Source organism: Heterodontus francisci, chromosome 20, assembly GCF_036365525.1.
Source record: "Heterodontus francisci isolate sHetFra1 chromosome 20, sHetFra1.hap1, whole genome shotgun sequence".
In the NCBI taxonomy this organism is placed as follows: domain Eukaryota; kingdom Metazoa; phylum Chordata; class Chondrichthyes; order Heterodontiformes; family Heterodontidae; genus Heterodontus; species Heterodontus francisci.
Window position 1 is genome coordinate 22227051 of NC_090390.1, and position 22494 is coordinate 22249544.

The window sequence follows — 22494 nt, forward strand, 5'->3', positions numbered from 1 at the left end:
TCACAACATAAGCTTTGCAGACACTGTATGATTAATACAGACTTACTTAAAGTGGAAGAGATGATTATAATAATCAATTATTCATTAAAAAAAATTATGAATGGCTTTGACAGAGCAGACAGCTGTTACAAGTGGCAGGAGGGTCAGGAACCAGAGGACACAGATTTAAGATAATTAGCCAAAGAACCAAAGATTTTTTGTATATCCGACGGGTTGTGATGATCTGGAATGCACTGCATGAAAGGATGATGTAAGCAAATTCAATAATCTTTTCAAAAGGGAATTGGATAAATACTTGAAAAAGGAAAAACCTATAGGCTATGCAGGGGTTTGGAACAATTAAATCTAAGAATGATACAACACAGAAGGAGGCCATTCAGCCCATCATGCCTGTGTTAGTACTTTGGTAGAGCTATCCAATAATCCTACTCCCCTGTTCTTTCCCCATAGCCCTAGAATTTTGGCCCCTTCCAAACATTTATCCAATTTTCGTTTGAATGTTACTATTCAAGCTGTTTCCACCACCCTTCCAGGCAATTCATTCCAGATCATAACTACTGGCTATATACAAATTATAAAAATAAGATTCTTTATGTCACCTCTGACTCTTTTAGCAATCACCTTAAATCTAAGTCCTCTGGTTACTGACCATTCTTCCACTGGAAATAGTTCCTCCTTATTTACTCTAACAAAATTGTTCTTGAGTTTTAACACCTCCATTAAATTTCCTGTTAACCTTTTCTGCTTTAAGAAAAATCCCAGCTTTTCCACATAACTGAAGTCCCTCATCCCTGATAGTATTCTAGCAAATCTCTTCAGCACTCTCTCCATGGCCTTGGCATCCTTCTGAGAGCATGATGCCCAGAATTAAACACAACACTCCAGACGAGGCCTAACTCGTGTTTTGCAAAGGTTTAATATAACTTCCTTGTTTTTGTATCCTATGCTCCATTAGTAAAGCCAAGGTTCCTGCATGCTTTTTAACAGCCTTCTCGACTTGTCCTGCCACCTTCAAAGACACATGTACATACAGCTTCAGGTCTCTCTGTTCCTGCACCCGCCTGAAATTTAGTGCATATTGTCTCTCCTCATTCTTCCTACAAAAATGTATCACTTCACATTTGTCTGCATGAAATTTCATCTGCCATGTGTCTACCCATTTCACCAGTCTATGTCCTCCTAAAGTCTGTTGCTACCCTCCTCATTGCTTGCAAAATTTCCAAGTTTCACATCATCTGTAACTTTGAAATTATGTGCTGCAAAGAAAAAGACTTACATTTCTATAGCGTCATTCACAACCGTCGGACATCCCAAAGCACTTCACAGACAATTAAGCACTTAAAAAAGTATAGTCGCTGTTGTAATATACACCCAAGTCCAGGTCATTAATTGGATATAAAAACAAGAAATGCTGGAAATACTCAGCAGGTCTGGCAGCATCTGTGGAGAGAGAAGCAGCGTTAACGTTTCAGGTCAGTGAAATTCTGATGAAGGGGAACTGTTCTTGCCCCTCACTGTCAGCTCTGGTTTTATAAACTATGCCTCCAAATAGGCTACAGTAGTAATGCCATTGATTAACTTCAACTAATTGCAATAGCAGCTTGATCACAGTTCCAGTACTGGGATTGACTCTAAAAACAGACAGTTCACTGGTTAACAGAAAGTGGGGTGGGGCGAGGGTTTCTCAAATTGCTGTGAAGTTCTGGCTTAACCAATCCCTCAGGGAGTCGGTGTGGACATAATTAATATCGGATACTTGCTTTTAATCAAACATTAATTGTAATAATGCAGGTATGGCAACAAAGTGGAAGGGTTCAGCGACAAGGTCGATTGGGGACAAGCAAAATCGTAAACAAAAATAACATGCCTGAAAGTGCCAATACATCTGGAGAACCTGCAACAAAGCAAGAATGCAGAAGTCTTCCTAATTTTATAGCAATTTTCTTTAAAAAGAGACATTTGCTGAGAAAATCAAGGACGGTTCTCACAGTACCCGGGGAAACCAGCGCTGGAGTAATGACCTGAGTAGTCTAGGTCCACTTTAATCCCAGGGCAGGATGTGTTCGGGAGTGTGTTGATACTTTGCAGCAGGTTTCTCCCAGAGATGTTGAAAACTCTGGAAAGCATAAAAAATGATATTTGCTACAAGTAATGTTACATTAATTGAGTCTGTTCCACATATTAATTTACAAGATTTCAAAATCCTTTGTTTGATGGTTTAATTCATTAATTAGTATTTAATTTGAATTTGGTAAAATTCAGTTCATTATCTTTAATTTCGAGATATTTGGCTGAAATAAGTTATCTGGAAAGATAGGGACTGGCGGCAGAAGGCAATGAAGAAAACAAATTAAGTGGAAATCATCAGCAAGCTTAAAATAAAACAATTTTCTTTGCGAAATGCACGTTTGTGTAACATGTACGAATTTGGTTTATAATACAAAAAATTGTGCATTACAGGTTGTGGAGGTTTCCTGTAAAATGTAAAATTCCAATGAGAAAGAAAAATTCCAAGGGGAGGACCGCCATCCGTGGTTAACTAAAAAAGTTAAAGATAGTATCAAACTTAAAGAAAGATGGGTGGCAGGTCAGAAGATTGGGCAGAATATAAAAAACAGCAAAGAATGACTAAAAGATTGATAAGGAAGGAAAAATTAGAGTCGGAAAGAAAGCTAGCTAGAAATATAAAGGCAGATGGTAAGAGTTTCTATCGATATTTTAAAAAGAATTAACAAAGTGAGCATTGGACCTATAGAAAGTGAGTCTGGGGAATTAACAATGGATAATAAGGAGATGGCAGATGAATTGAACAGATATTTTGCATTGGTCTTCATGATAGAGGATACAAGTAACATCCCAGAATTAGCTCTAAGTCAGGAAATGGAAGGGAGGGAGGAACTCAAGAAAATTACAGTCACCAGGGAAGTGGTACTGAACTAATTGTTGGAGCTGCGGGCTGACAAGTCCCTGAGTCATGATGGACTTCATCCTAGAGTCTTAAAAGAAGTGGCTAGTGAGATAGTTGATGCGTTAGTCTTATTCCCTAGATTCCAGGAAGGTTCTGTTGGATTGGAAAATTGTGACTATAACTCCTTCATTCAAAAAGGGAGGGAGACAGAAAGAAGGAAATTATAGGCCAGTTAGCTTAACATCTGTCTTAGGGAAAATGTTAGAAGCTATTCTTAGGGTATTTAGAAAAATTCAAGGTAATCAGGCAGAGTCAACAGAGTTTTGTGAAAGGGAAATCATGTTTAACCAATTTATTGGAGTTCTTTGAGGGAGTTACATGTGCTGTGGATGAAGGTGAACCAATGAATGTATTGTACTTAGATTTCCAGAAGGCATTTTATAAGGTGTCACATCAAAGGTTATTGCAAAAAATAAAAGCTCATGGTGTAGGGGGTAACATATTGGTATGGATAGAAGATTGGCTAGCTAACAGGAAACAGAGAGTAGGCATAAATGGGTCATTTTCCAGTTGGCAAGATGTAACAAGTGGTGTGCCACAGGGATCTGTGCTGGGACCTCAACTTTTTACAATTTATATAAATGACTTGGATGAAGGGACCGAAGGTATCGTTGCTAAATTTGCTGATGACACAAAGATAGGTGGGAAAATAAATTGTGAAGAGGACATAAAGAGGCTACAAAGGGATATAGATCGGCTAAGTGAGTGGGCAAAGATCTGGCAAATGGAGTATAATGTGGAAAAATGTGAAATTGTCCATTTTGGCAGGAAGAATAAAAAAGAAGCATATTATCTAGATGGTGAGAGAGTGCAGGGCTCTGAGATGCAGAGGGATCTGGGTGTTCCAGTGCATGAATCGCAAAAGGTTAGTATGCAGGTACAGCACGTAATTGTTAAAGTTTATTGTGAGGGGAATTGAATACAAAAGCAGGGGGGTTAGGCTTCATCTATACAGGGCATTGGTGAGACCACATCTGGAGTACTGTGTACAGTTTTGGTCTCCTTATTGAAAGAGATAAACACGTTGGAAGCAGTTCAGAGAAGGTTTACTAGACTAATACCCGGAATGGGCAGGCTGTCTTATGAGGAAAGATTGGACAGGCTAGGCTTGTATCTGCTGGAATTTAGAAGAGTAAGAGGCAACTTGATTGAAACATATAAGATCCTGAGGGATTTTGACAGGGTGGAAGTGGAAAGGCTGTTTCCCCTTGTGGGAGAATCTAGAACTAGGGGTCACCCATTTAAAGAAGATGAGGAGAAATGTTTTCTCACAGATGGTTGTGAGTCTTTGGAACTCTCTTCCTCAAAAGTCAGTGGAAGCAGAGACTTTGAATATTTTTAAGGCAGAGGTAGATAGATTCTTGATAAGCAAGGGGGTGAAAGGTTATGGGGTAAGCGGGAATGTGGAATTATCAGTTCAGCCATGAACTTATTGAATGGTGGAGCATGCTCGAGGGGCCGAGTGGCCTACTCCTGCTCCTAATTCGTATGCTCTTATGAAAACCTACCAGTTATTGCCTTAACTGAACTGATATACATAGAACATATACAGCAATGCTTTGTTTTATTCTAGGATCACTGAAAGCCATCTCGGAATAAAGTACATTTATAATCATTTCAAACGGCCGTGAAATTATGAAGGGTGTCCACACTTACCAGTAATTGGATCTGGAAATGAATGTTTCCATAGAGTTTAAACGCGCCAGCCGCCTTCACTGTGTATGTTGCATTCCTCATCTCAACTACACTACTTTATTGGCCCCGGGGTTCAAGTTAGGAGGGGCGCCTTTATTTCTCAGTCCCTTCCCTTGCTGCCTTCTGTTGCATCGTCTAGAAGTCACGTTTGAGATAGCAGTTCAAAGTGCGCTATTCGTTGAAAAATGTGCATTACATGTGAGGAGTAAGGCAGTCACGCAGCAGAGTTGAGCTAAGAGTCAGCTCTCAGCTGAGCAAATGCACTTGGCACTGCGGTGAGCTGCTGGGAGAGAGAACCGCTTTTACAATGACCTCAGGTTGAGGGAAATTCCCTTCTCCACACACACACACAAGATTGAAGGTTGGTATTACGATGTAATTTAATACTCCACCAGATTTAATTTCACCAAATGCCATCAATCTGCGTTGGATGACACCAACTGTACACATGCACGCAGAGCTGTCAGTAGGCAGCGCATCAACAAAAACTAGATATGTGATCAACATGGCTGGGGGAATAAAAGCTACAGAATTGGGGAAAACACACGTACTGCTTAGTACGTGTCTGTGATATTAACCATCTGGTTAATGTTCTCCATATGTTCTGAATGAATTATGGCATAAATTATTGTCAAAGCATAATTGTCATGGGGTAGAGGGTGTCCTGAATGAAATGACAGCATTGACCTGTACATGACTGTCAAGGTGCATGGGGGAAGGTGGAAATGTCAAGCTGCTGCTGCTGGTGTAGGGGAACTATTTGCTGTCTGGCTGTGGTGGGGAAGCGCGTGGGCGCCGGGGCCGGCGGACGGAGACAGTGGCGGCTTTCCACTCCTCCCCCCCCCCCCCCCCCATTTCTCTGCGGCGGAGGGATACGCGGCTGGCGCAAGCTGCCTGCGGGTAGCGGCGGCTAGAGCTCGAGCGGAAAGTGTGGCGGCTGCACTCACTGATTGATTAAACCTCCCCATTGCCGCTTCCTTGTGTTTCCTCACTTTTCGTATCCGCTACCCAGCCGTTTCCCTGGAGGAAGATGTCTGTCCGGTGAGGTGTTTTTGGCGAGGTTGAAGCGGGGAGGCGATGGCGCCGGGTCCGCGGATGGAGCTGGTCGGCAAACGGTTTGTGTGTGTGGGTGACAGCGGCCGGGAGCTGGACGTGTCGAGAATCCATGAATGGCAATGGCGAGCCGGGGTGATCAGAGCCGTCTCGTACAGAGAGCTCTGCAATCGAGAACTGTCGGTGAGTGTCCGAGTCAGACCGCTGTCCCTACCTCGCATAACCTCTCGGTCTGTGTCTGTCTATCTGTGTGTGTGTCACCCACCCTCACACAACGTGGACCTCAGAGCTTCGCAGCTGCCTTGAGATTCCTTTCTAACACTCAATTCCTGTGTGTGTGATTTTGTTAAGTGTCAAGTCCTGGTTTGGGACTAACACTGATTTACTCTATTATTTGCAATTAAAATTAAATTATTTCACCAATTTTGATTGAGTATGAACAATCTTCCCTCCCCTCCCCCAATCCTTGACAGAAACTCTGTGTGTTTAAATGCCAGAGTACTCGTGTGTTATGTTGTCGTTCTCAAGAGAGCGAGAACAAATGCCGTCAGGTTCGAAGTACATGTTGTAATTCCACTGCGAGCGTGGCATGACAGTGATGTTTTGTAATACTAGTGCTTGGATATGTTTGGTATCGCGACAGTCGTGCTATCCGAGAATAAATAACATGGCATTTGTCCTGGAGATATTTCTGGTGTTGCTCCTTCTGGTGATTATGTTGCTGCTGGTTTGGCGTACACTTGACCGCCCTTCTCTTCGCCCCCCGCCCCCCTTACACAAAAAATCCATGGCTGCAGAGAAGCATCCAGACGCTAGTTTTTGCCCGGTAAATAATTCAGAAGCTATATTTTCTACGATTCTGTAGAAAAAAAATACAAATGTCAGTGGGTTGTGGACCAGATTTTGGCAATATGGGAAGAAAGACGGCCAAGATAGCCAAAATAAGTGCTCCATGGAACCAGTCAAACTTGGTAGCAGAGTACACAAGCATTTTCTGATCAAAACTATGTACTCTGTCTATAATTGACTTTCAGTAAAATATCAGCATACGTATACACAGTTGGTCTCAACTATATGAAATTCAACATATAATAGACAGTCTTGACAGTACGTGACACAGTTTTCAAGTAATCGAAAGTGTCTCTATAAATAAGGACAGTATTGAAGATTACCTGTGTTTATTTGTCTTGTCATCTAACAGTTGACATCGTTTTTACTCTGATAGGTACAGTCCTCCCTAATTGGATGATTTAAATGGGAAAAGGTGAACAAAATTCCTTATTTAAAAAAAAAAGTCAGCATGGATTCTGAAAGGCTGTCATGCTTAACTAACCTGATAAAATTTATTGATGAAGTAATGGAAAGAGCAGGCAAGGGTAATGTCGTAGATGTCATGTACTTGCGTTTTCAAAAAGCCTTTTGATAAGGTACCACACGGTAGGATTGTGACAAAAGTTGGGGCAAATAGCTTAATGGATAGCAAATTGGCTAAAAAGTAAAAAGCGGAGATTGGGGCCTAAAGGGTAATAAAAAGTCGTGTTCCACACGGAACAGTGCTCGGACCACTGTTAATTTATATTTGGATATAGGAATAAGTAACTGGATATCAAAATCTGCAGGCAAAATGAAAATGTGGGAGTATAGCTAACACACAGAATGCAACATAATACAAAAAGATATTAGAAAACTTGCAGGCTGGGCAATTAAGTGGCAAATGAACTTGAACATAGATAAACGTGAGGTGATGCACTTTGGTAGGAAAAATAGAAACATCACTGACACCTTAAGAATGAGAAACTGGGTTAGAGAAGCAAAGGAATCTATGGTTACAGATAAAAAAAATCATTAAAAGCAGCATCACAGGTCAGCAAAACTATTAAAATGCTGTTATGACCGAGGCGGGAGGAGTGCACTGCCTTTTCTAGTTCCACTTCTTCACAGGTCACAACATATATTTAAATGTTTACCCAGTGACTGATACAGCCAATCATAAACTCTATTTTTATTCCCAGAATAAAATACACCAAAACAAGAGTTGACCAGGAACAAAACAAAGCATTAACGCACAGATTGAAATATGAAAGTTAACTTTTTTTAAATCCCCAATTATACTCACTCACACACACTCGACAAAAAAATACAGGAATTCTCTCTGCAGAGATCTGTTACAAAAACAAAGACAAAAAAGACTATTTTGGCCAAATACTTGGGCGGCACAGTGGCGCAGTGGTTAGCACCGCAGCCTCACAGCTCCAGGGACCCGGGTTCAATTCTGGGTACTGCCTGTGTGGAGTTTGCAAGTTCTCCCTGTGTCTGCGTGGGTTTTCTCCGGGTGCTCCGGTTTCCTCCCACAAGCCAAAAGACTTGCAGGTTGATAGGTAAATTGGCCATTATAAATTGTCACTAGTATAGGTAGGTGGTAGGGAAATATAGGGACAGGTGGGGATGTTTGGTAGGAATATGGGATTAGTGTAGGATTAGTATAAATGGGTGGTTGATGTTCGGCACAGACTCGGTGGGCCGAAGGGCCTGTTTCAGTGCTGTATCTCTAATCTAATCTACTTGCTAATTCTTGATGAAAAAAGAAAAGATATGTAAGGAAGGCAGTTGTCCCTTTTTTGGTCTGGCCTCCAGGTATATGGAGACAGATCACTGGGATCGTTTCAGAAGCAGTTTGTTCTGGACATGTTGAGAATTATTCTAGTAGGCTTTCCAGGAGAAATGTGGCATCAGGGTTTTCCACTAGCACACACTTGAATTGCAGGATTTTTTCAGCTTCTCAGGAGCTATGCAGCACCAGTGATTTTAGCTCTCCCTCACTGGATCTTTACAGGATTTCTTCAAAGAGGTAGAGAAAGAGGTGAGCTAGGTGGTTTCTTTTTTTTCCCTGGCAGGAAAACACCAACTATCTTCAAGCAGTTCATAAAAAAAACACATTCATGGAATCTTTTCAGTTTTAACACAAATCCTAAAAAAAAAAATGTTTTGAAATGGAAGCACTTTGGAACACCTCCATCCTTGGTGAAACACCATTTTTAAATGCGTTTCATTACAATGAGTGAAAAAAACAGAAGATGAAAAATGTTAAAACACTTTTACACACTCATTCTCATTCACTGTTTATCTGTAGCTAATACAGTTTGGCTTTGTATCATCCTTGCACTCAGATAACTCAAAGCAAAGTTAGATTCTAGACAAAGCATCCGGAGTTACATTTTTTTTTTCCAGCAGTGTGGATAATCTTGCAGTAATAAGGTTGTAATGGTAAACTCCATCGAAATAGTCTGGCATTCCAGTTTTTGAATTTTTCCACCAAGGCTAGAGGGTTATGATCAGTGTACACCAGTGTCTCTCTGTTGTCGTGACAGGCATAAACTTCAAAATGCTTAAGAGCTAGTAATAAGCCTCGGGTTTCTTTTTCCATGGTTGAATATCTTTTTTGGAAAAGTATCCCACTGGCTTTTCTATACCTGACTCATTGTCTTGTAACAGGACTGCACTGTCACTAGCATCAATTGCCATCTTGAAGGGCTCAGTGAAATTTGGAGCAGCCAACACTGGTTCATTAATCAAAATGGCTTTCAGCCTCTCAAAAGATGCTTGGCACTCCCCTGACTACACTACCGTTGTTTTTTTTGTAGAAAATCTGTCAGTGGAGCAGCTATAGTACTAAAATTTGGTACAAACTTGTGATAGAAACCACACATCCCCAAAAACCTCATGATTTCTCTCAGGGGTAGGGAATTCCACCAAATGTTTGTACTTTTGCTGTTCTTGGCAACACTTGTTCTTGCCCTACTATATGCCCAAGGTTAGTTATTCTGACTTTTTTGCAAATTCACTTTTGGCAAGGTTTATCACTAAATCAGCCGATTGTAATTTTCTGAACAGAGTTTCTAGTTGTTCCAAGTGGTCCTTCCAAGTGTCACTGTATACCAGCGCAGTGTCAAGGTAAACCACACAGTTAGGAACACTGGCTACCACTTGGTTGATTCGTTTCTGAAAAGTGGCTGGGACATTTTTTTAGCCCGCATAGCATCACTCAGCATTGGAAAAGACCATCTGGTGTGACAAAGGCTGATATTTCTTTAGCTCGGGGTGTTAAAGGAACCTGCCAGTATCCCTTTAACAAATCTATTTTTGTAAGAAACGTGGCACTGGCAACTGTGTCAATACAGTCTTCCAAGCGAGGAATTGGGTAGGAGTTTGCCTTTGTTACTGCATTAACCTTTCTGTAGTCGATGCAGAATTTAGTTGAACCGCCAGGTTTAGGTACTAACACCACTGGGGAACTCCAGCTGCTTTGACTGGGTTCAGCTAAGTGGTTTTCCAACATGTATTGGATTTCTACTTTCACCTGGGCCTATTTCTCTGGACTTAAGTGATAAGGATGCTGTTCTATAGGAAAGGACTCCCCTACGTCCACAAGTGTGGCTAAGGTTGTACATCCTGGCTTGTCCCAACAGATTTCTTTTAAATGCTGTGAGTAGCCTTGTTAGGTCTCCTCGTTGTTCTGCATCTAAATAGGAAAGCATAGTGTCCAATCTCCCTAAAAGTTCCGTGTTAGCTAACCGGATAGTTGTAGGTTCAATTTGAGAATTGTCTAGGCCTCCTTCTGCCTTATGCTCACTATCCCTTTCACCCTTCACTGACCCTACTACCTAACATAACTGTGCTTGCTTATCCACCTTCTGGCAATGATATTGTTTCAACATATTGATATGACACAGCTGATTCTTTTCTCAGCGATCTGGGGTGTCAATCAAAGAATTTATTTTACCAGTTCTTTTGACCACTTTATATGGACCACTGCACCGTGCTTTCAGCGGTTCACCCTGCAAAAGAAGTAATACTAACACCTCATCCCCTGGTTGAAATGTTTGGATCTTGGCATGCTTGTCTGCCCATTTCTTCATGGTTGTTCGGGAAGCTTTTAGGTGTGTCTGAGCCACTTTGCAGGCTCTGGTGAACCGCTCCCGGAACACGGATACATAATCTAGCACAGAAGATTCGCACCTCTGTTCCAATAACTTTCTTTAATTAGTTTTAGAGGACTCTTATCTCATGTCCATAAACTGATTCAAAAGAACTAAAACTGTTAGACTCGTTAGGTGAATTCCTCGTGGCAAGCAAAAGAAATTCTAGCTCTTTATCCCAATCATGGAGGTATTCATGACAGTATGCCCTGATTATCGTTTTGAGGGTCTGAAGGTACTGTTCTAAAGCTCCTTGTGTCTGTGGGTGTTCGGCTGAAAACTTTAACTGTGTTCTCCCAAATTATTCATAACTTCCTGGAAAATTTTGGGCATTAAATTGATCCGACTGAATCTCAATCGGTAATCCATATCTACTGAAGGACTGGGTTATCTTACTGTCATAGAGTTATACAGTACAGAAACAGGCATTTCAGTGCATGTGTCTGTGCCGGCCATCAAGCATCTAACTATTCTAATCCAATTTTCCAGCACTTGGCCTGTAGCCTTGTATGCTATGGTGTTTCAAGTGCTCATCTAAATACTTCTTAAATGTTGTGAGGGTACCTGCCTCTCCCACCCCTTCAGGCACTGTGTTCCAGATTCCAACCACCCTCTGGGGGAAAAGATTTTTCCTCAAATCTCCTCTAAACCTCCTGCCCCGTACCTTAAATCTATGCCCCCTGGTTATTGACCCCTCCACTAAGGGAAAAAGTTTCTTCTATCTAACCTATCAATGCCCATGATAATTCTGTATACCTCAATCAGGTCCCCCCTCAGCCCTCTCTGCTCTAAGGAAAACCCTAGCCTTTTCAGTCTCTCTTCATAGCTGAAATGCTGCAGCCCAGGCAACATCCTGTTGAATCTCCTCTGCACCCTCTCCGGTGCAATCACATCCTTCCTATCGTGTGGTGCCCAGAACTGTACACAGTATTCCAGCTGTGGCCCAGCTAGCATTTTATACAGCTCCATCATAACCTCCCTGCTCTTATATTCTGTGCCTTGGCTAATAAAGGCAAGTATCCCATATGCCTTCCTAACCACCTTATCTGCCTGTGCTGTTGCCTTCAGTGATCTATGGACAAGTACACCAAGATCCCTCTGACCCTCTGTACTTCCTCGGGTCCTACCATCCATTGTATATTCCCTTGCCTTGTTAGTCCTCCCAAAATGCATCACCTCACACTTCTCAGGATTAAATTCCATTTGCCACTGCTCTGCCCATCTTACCAGCCCATCTATATTGTCCTGGAATCTAAGGCTTTCCTCCTCACTATTTATGACACCAGCAATTCTCTACCACTATCTAAGCAGAAATTGTTCTCAAGGGCCTCTGGGAACCGAGTAGCCATATTCATGACACTAAGTATATATTGGTGTCCCGCTTTTGTTTTCGGTAAAGGTCCTACACAGTCTACCAACACCCTACTAAATGGTTCCCCAAAAACTGGTATGGGAATTGGAGGTGCCAGTTTTAGGGCAGGTTGTGGTTTTCCCACAATCGGGTACGTATGACACATTTTACAAAACTGCACCACGTACTTGGAAGGACCTGGCCAGTAAAAATGTCGACCTATATGTGATTGGGTCTTCCGGATCTCCACATATCCCGCCATCGGAATTTCATGAGCTATCCTTAATATTTCTCGATGATACTTGGGTGGTACTACTATCTGATTAATAACCCTCCATTCTTCGTCTGCAGGTCGGTGAGGAGGTCTCCACTTACTCATCAGAATCCCATTTTTAATATAGTAGCCTCCTGGCACTCCCTTTGCTTCAGCTTCAGTTAGAGCTGATTGTGCCACTTTATTTAACTCTGGATTGGCTTGCTGAGCCTTGATCAAAGAAGACTTACTGAACATTTTCTTCGGATTATCCAAATCCCCAAAGAAAGTTTCAGATATTCGGCTTTCTGTCTGTGGTGCCAATTTTACCTCTGACAATGAAACTTGTTTAGCCTTTGCTCGAGTCACTACACATGAAGGAAAAATTCCTAGACCCTTTTCCAGCAACTGTTCTGTCTCTTTAACTTCACTTGGTTTTTCCATGACTACTGGAGAAGCTACTACCTTCGCTCCGGCCAAATCATTCCCCAGGAGTAGGTCAACTGCATCTACAGGCAAACTATGGACAACTCCTACAGTTACCATTCCAGACATTAGGTCGTACTCCAGTTGCACCTGATGCAAAGGTACGGTTATATACTCCCTGCCGATATCATTCACTAAAATCTTGGCATTCGTTGCGCTCTCTGGTGGAAAAGTTCTTCCTTTCCCCAGCAAGAGAGTTTGGCTGTCTCCTGTATCCCTAAGTATAACTATAGATTTACCTGCCTCACTTGAGGGATAATGAGTTACTTTTCCTTTTGACAAGAATTCCCTATAACTCTTGGGAACTTATGTGTGGATGCAGAAGATGTGGGCAGGGTTCTTAATCAGCTTTTCATCTCTGTCTTCTCAAAGGAGAGGGGTGATGTAGACATTGTAGTTAAAGAGGAAGAGTGTGAAATATTAGATATGATAAGCATAATGAGAGAGGAAGTACTAGAGGGTCTGACATCCTTGAAAGTGGATAAATCACCAGGGCCAGATGGATTGCATCCCAGATTGTTAAAGGAAGCCAGGGAGGAAATAGTGGATGCGTTGAGGATCATCTTCAAATCCTCACTATGAAAGGTACCAGACGATTGGAAGTCTGTGAACGTTGTACCATTGTTTAAAAAGGGTGCAATGGATAGGCCAAATAATTATAGGCTGGTCAGTCTGACCTCTGTGGTGGGTAAATTGTTAGAATCTATTCTGAAGGACAGGATAAACTGTCACTTAGAAAGGCACAGATTAATCAGGGATAGTCAGCATGGATTTGTTCAGGGAAGGTCATGTCTTACGAACTTAATTGAGTTTTTTTGAGGAAGTAACAAGAAGGATTGATGCGGTAGTGCAGTGGTCTGCATGGACTTTCGTAAGGCATTTGACTCGGTCCCACATGGCAGACTGTTCAGTAAAATGTAAGCCCATGGGATACAGGGGAATGTGGCAGGTTGGATCCAGAATTGGCTCAGTGACAGGAAACAAAGGTTAATAGTCGACAAATGTTTTTGTGAATGGAAAGCTGTTTCCAGTGGTGTTCCACAGAACTCAGTGTTGGGTCCCTTGTTATTTGTGGTCTGTATTAATGATTGGGACTTAAATGTGGGAGGCATGATTGGGAAATTTGATGATGACACAAAAATTGGTCGTGTAGTTGATATTGAAGAGGATAGCAGTAGACTCCAGAATAATATCAATGGTTTGGTTGAGTGGGTGGAGAAGTGGCAAATGGAATTCAATCCAGATAAGTGTGAGGTAATGCATTTGGGGAGGATAAATAAAGTGAGGGAATACACAATAAACAGGAGGATATTGAGAGGGGTAGAAGAAGTGAGAGACCTTGGAATGTATGTCCACAGGTCCCTGAAGGTGGAAGGACAGGTAGATAGAATGGTGAAGAAGGCATGTGGAACTGGATAAAATGCTGGTTAAGCCACAGTTGGAGTATTGCGTACAGTTCTGGTCACCACATTACAGGAAGGACATAATTGCTCTGGAGAGAGTACAGAGGAGATTCACAAGAATGTTGTCAGGGCTCGAAAGTTGCAGCTATGAGGAAAGATTGGATAGCCTACAATTGTTTTCCTTTGAACAGAAGAGGCTGAGAGGTGACTTAATTAAGGCGTACAAAATTATGAGGGGCCTAGATAGAGTAGACAGGAAGGACCCGTTTCCCCTAGCGGAGAGGTCAATTACTAGGGGGGCACAGATTTAAGGTGATTAGTAAAAGGATTAGAGGGGACTTGAGGAGAAAATTTTTTCACCCAGAGGATGGTGGGTGTCTGGAATTCACTGCCAGGAACGGTGATGGAGGCAGAAATCCTCAATTCTTTTAAAAGGTACTTAGACATGCACCTGAAGTGCTGCAAACTGCAAGGGTATGGACCAGGTGCTGGAAAGGGATTAGATTGGGCGGCTAGTTTTTATTTGTTTTTCTTCTCGGCCGACACAGACATGATGGGCTAAATAGCCTCCTTCTGTGCCGTAATTTTTCTATAGTTCTTGGGTATCTTATTCATGTTCCCCGCACTCACAGCGGTTTTTGTACTTGGCCTTACAGCTGCAGTCAGAGCTACAGCCTGTTCTGTCGTACTTCCCTTGAGGGTCCCTTTCTCTGCATCCCAATTCGTCCCATGGGTTTACCCCGCAACTTCCAGCATTCTGCACCTTGTGACACTGGTAACACTTGGGCTTTCGGACCTCACTTCCACCCTCAGCACTTTCCTTTTTGGCCTGAGGAGGAAATCCCGCGGCGTTCCCAGCTGTCCTTCCTTGTTCCCGGGTACTTGCCTTCCTTTCACCCTCCCGCCTTCTATGCTTCTCGGGTTTGCGGGGATGATGGACAAAAGGTTGTAAACAAGCTCGTAATCATCAGTGATCTCAGCTGCCTGTCTGGCTGTTAATACCTGCTGGTTTGCTACATGGGTTCTTAATAACAGAGGGAGTGAATTTTTAAATTCTTACAGGAGAATTATTTCCCTAAGGTTCTCATAAGTGGCATCTACCTTTAGTGCCCGCATCCAACGATCAAAATTAATTTGCTTTACCCTCTCAAATTCTATCTAAGTCTGCTCAGGCTGTTTCCAGAGGTTCTGAAATCTCTGCTTGTACGCTTCAGGGACTAGCTCATAAGCAGCGAGACTAGCCTTTTTTGCCATCTCATAATCTGCAGAAACTTCCTCAGAAAGCATGGCATAAACTTCATGAGCTTTGCCCATCAACCTGCTTTGTATAAGCAGTGTCTAGCTTTCCTTCGGCCACTTCATCTGTGGCTATCTTTTCAGAAGAAATGAAAAATGCCTCTACGTCCCTTTCCTCAAACCTCGGGAGGGCTTGTGCAAATTTGAGCAACTCTCCACTGGGTCCTGGGCTGGAGTCAGATCTTTCCTCACTAGTATTTTCCCTGGAGTCAAGACCACCCCTTTGTCTTTTTAAATTCGAATTCCCTTCCTTCTCTTTCACTTTCTCTTTGAAATTCTAGTTCAAGTTTTTTCATTGTCAGTCTTGTTCTTGTTAAAGCTTAAGTTTTTCCAGTTGGAACTGAATCCTAGCTACTTTCACTGCATTGCCATCAGGTTCGCCTTTTTCTTCTTCCAATTTCAAATGGTGTGTTATTACCTCAATTTTATCTGCTTTCTTTGTTCCTGGCTTTAACTCTGATGCCAACTTTTCTGCCAATTCTTTTAGTCTAACCTTGGTTAAGTTTCTCAAATCACTCCAGGATACATCTTCCTTCCCCAGAAAGGTCGTAACAACTGACAAAGACATTCTGCAGGTGTACTTTATTCTAATTCACATGAAATCTGTTTTTTTACTTATCCTCTTTTCAATTAGTATTACCCCACTTACAATTGCACATCGTTGGCTTTGCGTATCCCGGACAACGAGCCCCCAATTTGAATGTTATGACTGAGGCGGGAGTAGTACTCTGCCTTTTCTAGTTCCATTCCTCAACAGGTCACTACATAAAATTAAATGTTTACCCAGTTACTGATGCAGCCAATCATATACTCTATTTTTATTCCCAGAATAAAATACACCTACCTGGTTTCTTTAATAAACAACAAAATTATCAGTTTATTATGAAACAAGACTTAACCAGTAATGAAGCAAATCATTAACGCACAGATTGAAATATGACCGTTCCCTTTTTAAAATTCCCCAGTACACTCACACACACTGGAAAAAAAACTACAGAAATTCTCTCTGCAGAGGTCTGTTAGAAAAAAAAGAGAAAAAAAGATTGGCCAAATAATAATACCTGATGAAAAAGATATGGCAGGAAGTCACTTGTCCCTTTTTTGGTCTGGCGTCCGGGTATATGGAGACGGGTTACTGGGATCGTTTCAGAAGCAGTTTGTTCTGGAGATGTCGAGAATTATTCTCGTAGGCTCTTCAAGAGAAATATGGCATCAGGGTTTTCCGCCAGCACACACTTGAATCACAGGATTTTTTTCAGCTTCTTAGGAGCTATGCAGCACCAGCGATTTTAGCTCTCCTACACAGGTTCTTTGCAGGATTTCTTCAAAGCGGTAAAGAAGGAAGTGAGCTGGGTGCTTTTTTTTTCCACTGGCAGGAAAACACCAACTGTCCTCAAGCAGTTCACACCCCAACTAAGCTGAAAACCAGGCCCAAACCCCAACTAAGCTGAAAATAATGTCCAATCCCTAAGTAGAGAGTCGACCTCCTGACCTCCATACACCTTGATATGTGGCTTCTCTGTAACTATTTTTCCCCAGGTCACGAAAGGTTTACTGAGCCCAAAGGACATGACTTCCAGCACAGGTGGTTTTCAAATAATATCTCAAGTGTCCTTCTGGTGAACTTGGTTAAAAAAAAAAGTACAATCATGGAATCTTTTCAGTTTTAACGCAGGTCCTCAAAAATAATAAGAAAAAAGGAAGCACTTTTGTCACAATGCTTACAAAGCATTGGGATTTATTTTTAGGAGTATAGAATTCAAAAGTGGTGACGTTCTGTTAAACTTGTATAGGACCCTCATTAGGCTGCACTTGGGGTACTGTGCACATTTCTGGTGAAAGCACTTTAGAAAGTGTAAAAAAGATTCTCAAGAATGATAGAACTGAGATGATATAGCTATTGGGAAAGATTGAACAGGTTTTTTTTAAAAGAATGGGTTAGATTGGTAGATGGGAGAGAATGTTTCCACTTACGGGAGAATCAGTATACTAGGGTCCATAATACAAGGTAACTACTCATAAACCCAATAAACGAGAAATTTCTGTACAGGAAGTGGATGAGGCAAATAGCTTAGACTCTTTCAAAAGGAAAAGAGATGAGTACATGAAAGAAAAGGGAATAGGAAGATATGCTGAAGGGCTGAGATGAGACAGATGGAATGGGAGGCGACTTGTGAAGTATAAACACTAGCACAGACTAGTTAAGCTGAATCGCCTGTTTACATGTTATATATTCGGAATAATGTAAGTTGCATTAAAAGAAAAGTAATAAATCAAACAGCATAATGAAATGCAAATGCTTATTGAGAATGGTCTATTGTAACATTTTCTAATTGGTTTTAATATTTTGCAATTCTGCTCGTCTTGTATTACAAGTGTGTATCAACTCCTAAGTCGTCTTGTTTGCGGTGGTTAAGCATAAAGCATTGGTTTGCCAGAACACCTGAAATTCAGTCATAATTTGGCAGTTGGTGAGACTTCATCATCGCTAAATAGATAGCCATGTCTCAGTTGGTACCACTCTTGCCTCTGAATCACAAGGTTCTGGGTTCAAACCCAATCCAGGATTTCAGCACAAAAATCGAGGCTGACACTCCAGTGCAGTACTGAGAGAAAGCTGCACTGTCGGAAGTGTCATCTCTCAGATGAGATGTCAAACTGAGGCCCCATCTGCCTGCTCAGATGGATGTAAAACATTCCATGGCACTATTTTGAATACGAGCAGGGGAGTTCTCTCCAGTGTACTGGTCAATATTTATCCCTAACCAAAAATCAGACTATCTGGTCATTATCACATTGCTGTTTGTGGGAGTTTGCTGTGTGCAAATTGGCTGCCGCATTTCATACATTACAACAGTGACTACACTTCAAAAGCACTTTGAGATGTCCAGTGGTTGTGAAAAGCGCTAGATAAATTCAAGTCTTTTTTTTTAAGGGAATTGTTAATGTTCATATCTGTAAATGACCTGAGGTTATTTTATGTTAGGAGAACAGCAGGGACTGAATCTAGAAGCAACGTTTCTGTCCTGTTGTTAATTCAGCTGAGTGTGTATGCATCTTATGAAATAGGTTGCATTATACAATCTCCATATGTTGCCTGTCCATGTTGCTGCTTCTTGTGTAGTGGATTCTGACCAGTGGACATGTCAGACCCCTGATGAACTTGAGGGTAAATGATTATTTGCATTTTTTTCCATGGTTATGTTATGCTTATAGACATTAGAAATGATAAAATTATATTTGATATTTATGTAGTACTCCTAAATGGCTCAGCATCACATAGCTGGGAATGCAGACTAACCTGGTGGTAGTGGACCTGGTTCTTGTGGTATTCCAGTTTTAAAAGCAGTTTTTTTGATTTAAGTGAAAAAAAAGATACTTTCTGTATAGCCGACATCTCTCAGATGTTTCCAGCTCAGGATGTTCAAGGAAATAAGGGAAGAAATTGCAGATACGTTGGTCATAATTTTCAAAAGTTCTCTCAGTTCAAGAATTGTGCCTATGGATGGGAAAATTGCAAATGTTGCTCCATTGTTTGAGTAGAGAGTTGGCATGGATTTAAGATGGGTTGGTCATCTCTGATTAATGTTGATGAATTGTTTGAGGAAGTCACAAGCATAATGTAGAGAGGAGTGTCTATGGATATTGTTTATGCGGACTTTCAGAAGAGAATTGTATATCCAAGTTTGCAGATCGCAAGAACAAACTTGCATTTATATACAGTACTGCCTTTCACAACCTCAGGACATCCCAAATCACTTTATAGCCAATGAAGTACTTTTGGAGTGTAGTCACTATTGTAATGTAGAAAGATAGCACTAAGTTAGTATGCCTAGCAAGTTGTGTCGATGGGAACTTTTAAAGGGATATAGACGGACTAAGTGTGTGGGGAAAATATATGCCAGGTACAATGTGCTGAAGTGTGAAGATTTGCACTTTGGACCTGAGGAAAGCAGATAATATTTTCTTGATGGTGAGAGAGTAGACACTTTGGAGAGCAAAGGGATGGAGGTGTCTAAATGCACACACTTTTTTTTAACCTGTTCGTTAGCTTTCAATCAAAAGGCTTTTGGGATGTTGGCCTTTTGTCACAAGAGGGTTGGAATTGAAAAGTGAGGAAATTATGCTACGCTTGTACAGTGCTTTGGTCAGACCCCATGTGTATCGTGTTCAGTTTTGAGCATCGCACTTCAGGTAAGATTAGCCTTGAAGAGCTTGCAGCTTCTTCCAGCTCTATTTCATAATTCCACCCTTCCAACTCATTCTCCATTTCCAACCTGTCATCCATGAACATCAGATGAAAGTTTTGGAACTGGTAAGCACCCACTCATGTCTGTTGCAAAATTTCCACTTTCAGTGGCATTTCAATTTTGTTTGAGCATTTATGATGTATTTGCAGGGGGAAACAGTCAGCAGCCTGTCTCAGAATTGAAGCAAAAATAGAAGTCTGCAAGCTTGGGACAGGTTGTGGGGGCTAGAGAGCAGGCAGGCAGAAAATGGGGCCTTTTAAAATCTTAAAATTTGAAATTAAAATGAAACTTGGCTACAACACAACTTTGGGAACTGGACAAGGGAGAAAGACATTAGAGACAAACAGCACTGTGTAGTAATGGGTTGGCTCAAAAGCTTAGTGGTAGTAAATATAGAAGCCTGTACAACATTTAGAAGGAATTCAAAATGTTAGACCCAGGTGTGACAGCCAGGTCTGACAGGAATTAAGTGACAGTGTACACCTGATGATGCAAGACCTCGAATCTATTTGATAGATATTTCATGTATTTAATGAACAAGTCATTTCAGTGCATTTGAAATGATTTGTGACGGCTGAAATGATGGTTGGTATGACGCAGTGCTTGAAGTAAGATGTATATTGCACAGTAATTTAACAATATCTGTACTGTATAATTAATTGAATACTTAACTGCAAGTTTAGCATTTTGCATAAATCATTTTTTGTTGAGTTTCCATTTAGTGTATTCTGACAGTGTTTATATATTTTTTAAAATTTACTCTCAACCAACATGTGATGAGCAGGGGTAATTACAGCTAGTCCCTCCCTAGATGTTGGGCCATCTGAAGAAACCATATATGCTATTAGGTCGTTCCAAATCACTTCAAATATATAGCTGTTCATCACTCCCTGAAACCAACATGGTCATCCAGAAGCTTGTCCAGACACAAATTTTATTACATAGTGAATACTAAGTATATCAAAACTCAAAGTTTTCTTTGACTGTATTTGTAAATTTTTGAAACACTGCTTTTTATTATACTTCAAAGAAACAAATAATGTTCTAAAAGCTCTAAGTGTTCCTAGAGGCATCCCTTTCTTCCCTCCGCAGCTCCATCTGTGTGCCCCTGCATTTTTCTACCTTCTGTACTAACGGCAGCAAGTCATGTTAGGTACAGTTTTATGGGCACTTGAAGTTCTCCAGTACTTTGTCCATATGGCTATAATTGAGAGAAGCTATCTGGTATGTATGTATCTAACAGCTGAACTTGATCCAGCCATAACCTATATGTGAACTTCACAGTTTTAAAAAAGTGGCTTAACAGCGATCAAAAGTAGGAACATTGTTTTCTTCTGTCCTTTGCCCCATAGTTCTTCTTTGTTCACTTTTTCTCTCTGCTCACCCTTTTCTGTTTTTCTTTCACTATGTATCTGTTTGACCCTGTTTTTGTACTTGCATTTTGCTTTCTCGCTAGTCTGTTTCTCATTCTGTCTTTATGGTTTTCTGTTTCTTTTATCTTCACTTTCTACATCTTTCTCTCACATCTCTTTTCCATCATTGTCTTTGCCTTTCTCTTCCTCTTTGTACCTTTTTCTGCTTGTCACTCCATCTTGCTCTCCCTTTCCCCTCACTCCTTACTCTCTCCCCTGTTTCTCTTGCTGTCCTGATTGAGCACTCTCTAGCCCTCACTCTTCCCCATTACCACCCTTACTCCCTCTCTTGCTCTCACCATTTCTCTTTCTTCCTTTCCCTGTCGGTTTCTCATGCTTGCTTTTCCTATCTTCTCTGTGCTTTCTATTTCATTCCCACTTTCTGTATTTCTTTTTGTCACTTTCCTCTCTCTTTCTCATGCTCTTCCACTCATGCTCATTTTCATGATTTCCTGCAGTCTGGTTCTCTTGAGTATTTTTTTTGCTAAATTGTCCTGTCTTGCACTTTTGATCTCACTCTCTTTCTCTCTATTGCATTTGCACATTTGTGCTCACTCTCGCTTTCTCTCGTGTGCACATTGCTCTCACTGTTCTCTCTTTATTTCTTGCCCAAGGGGATGAGGCCAGTTTTGTTGCCTTGAGTTCCACCTTGTCTGAAATGTACAAACCTTGCATCTACAAGACTTCAAATCTAGGACTTTTCTGGCATTTTTACCTCATTATCTTGACAGTGCATTCATCTTTGAGTCACTGACGAATCTGACCTAGGGTATTGATGATCGTCAATTTTGCATGCTTACATAATAAAGTTTTTCTGTATATCAAGAGAAAAGCTTAATGGTTGAACTCTGCATGTTAAAGGAAACTCATTTAATAGACTTGACTCTTAGTGCATTTCTGGAATTTATAATGCTTTTTATAGCTATTGCATAGGAGTGTAGGTTATGTATTTTTTGTATTTAACAACAAAGCATGGCTTCCATTGTTCCTCAGTGTGTAACTTGTCCCACTGAAATTAGTTTTCAATTGTCCTAGCAAGATCTGACAATTTCGAAGAAACAATCTACCATCTTGTTGATTAGTAGTCATATAATGGCTGGATATTGCTAATTCTCAGTCCCTTCAGCATGTTCTGTTCATTTTTATGTAACAAAATGGTAATCAGTCCATTATTCATTTTCAAACATTCTTTCATCTGCCTATTTATTTGATTAGCTAGATCGTGAGCAGTAGTTTCTTTTTCTCTATCCAGTCATTTCACCAATAACACAGAACTTCAACGTTCATGCATTTATTCATGTTGGTGATTTCAAAAATGATACCCACACCTGCTCTGCTTTGTATCTGTCGC

At 41.1% G+C, this 22494-nt stretch overlaps 1 protein-coding gene across 6 annotated transcripts in view; it reads left to right on the forward strand.

Annotated features, from left to right (window-relative positions):
- The first annotated feature begins 5583 nt into the window (after positions 1 to 5583).
- The window catches only part of jmjd1cb (jumonji domain containing 1Cb), a 412655-nt gene continuing 395744 nt past the window's right edge, over positions 5584 to 22494 (forward strand). For 3 of the 6 annotated variants that reach the window (XM_068052429.1, XM_068052433.1, XM_068052432.1), the window contains exon 1: positions 5586 to 5899. In XM_068052429.1, the coding sequence (XP_067908530.1) occupies positions 5741 to 5899 (159 nt within the window). In that variant the 5' untranslated portion in view covers positions 5586 to 5740. Of the gene's footprint in view, positions 5900 to 22494 lie in introns of all 6 variants that reach the window. The other 3 variants (XM_068052431.1, XM_068052430.1, XM_068052437.1) reach the window with 2 other exon arrangements.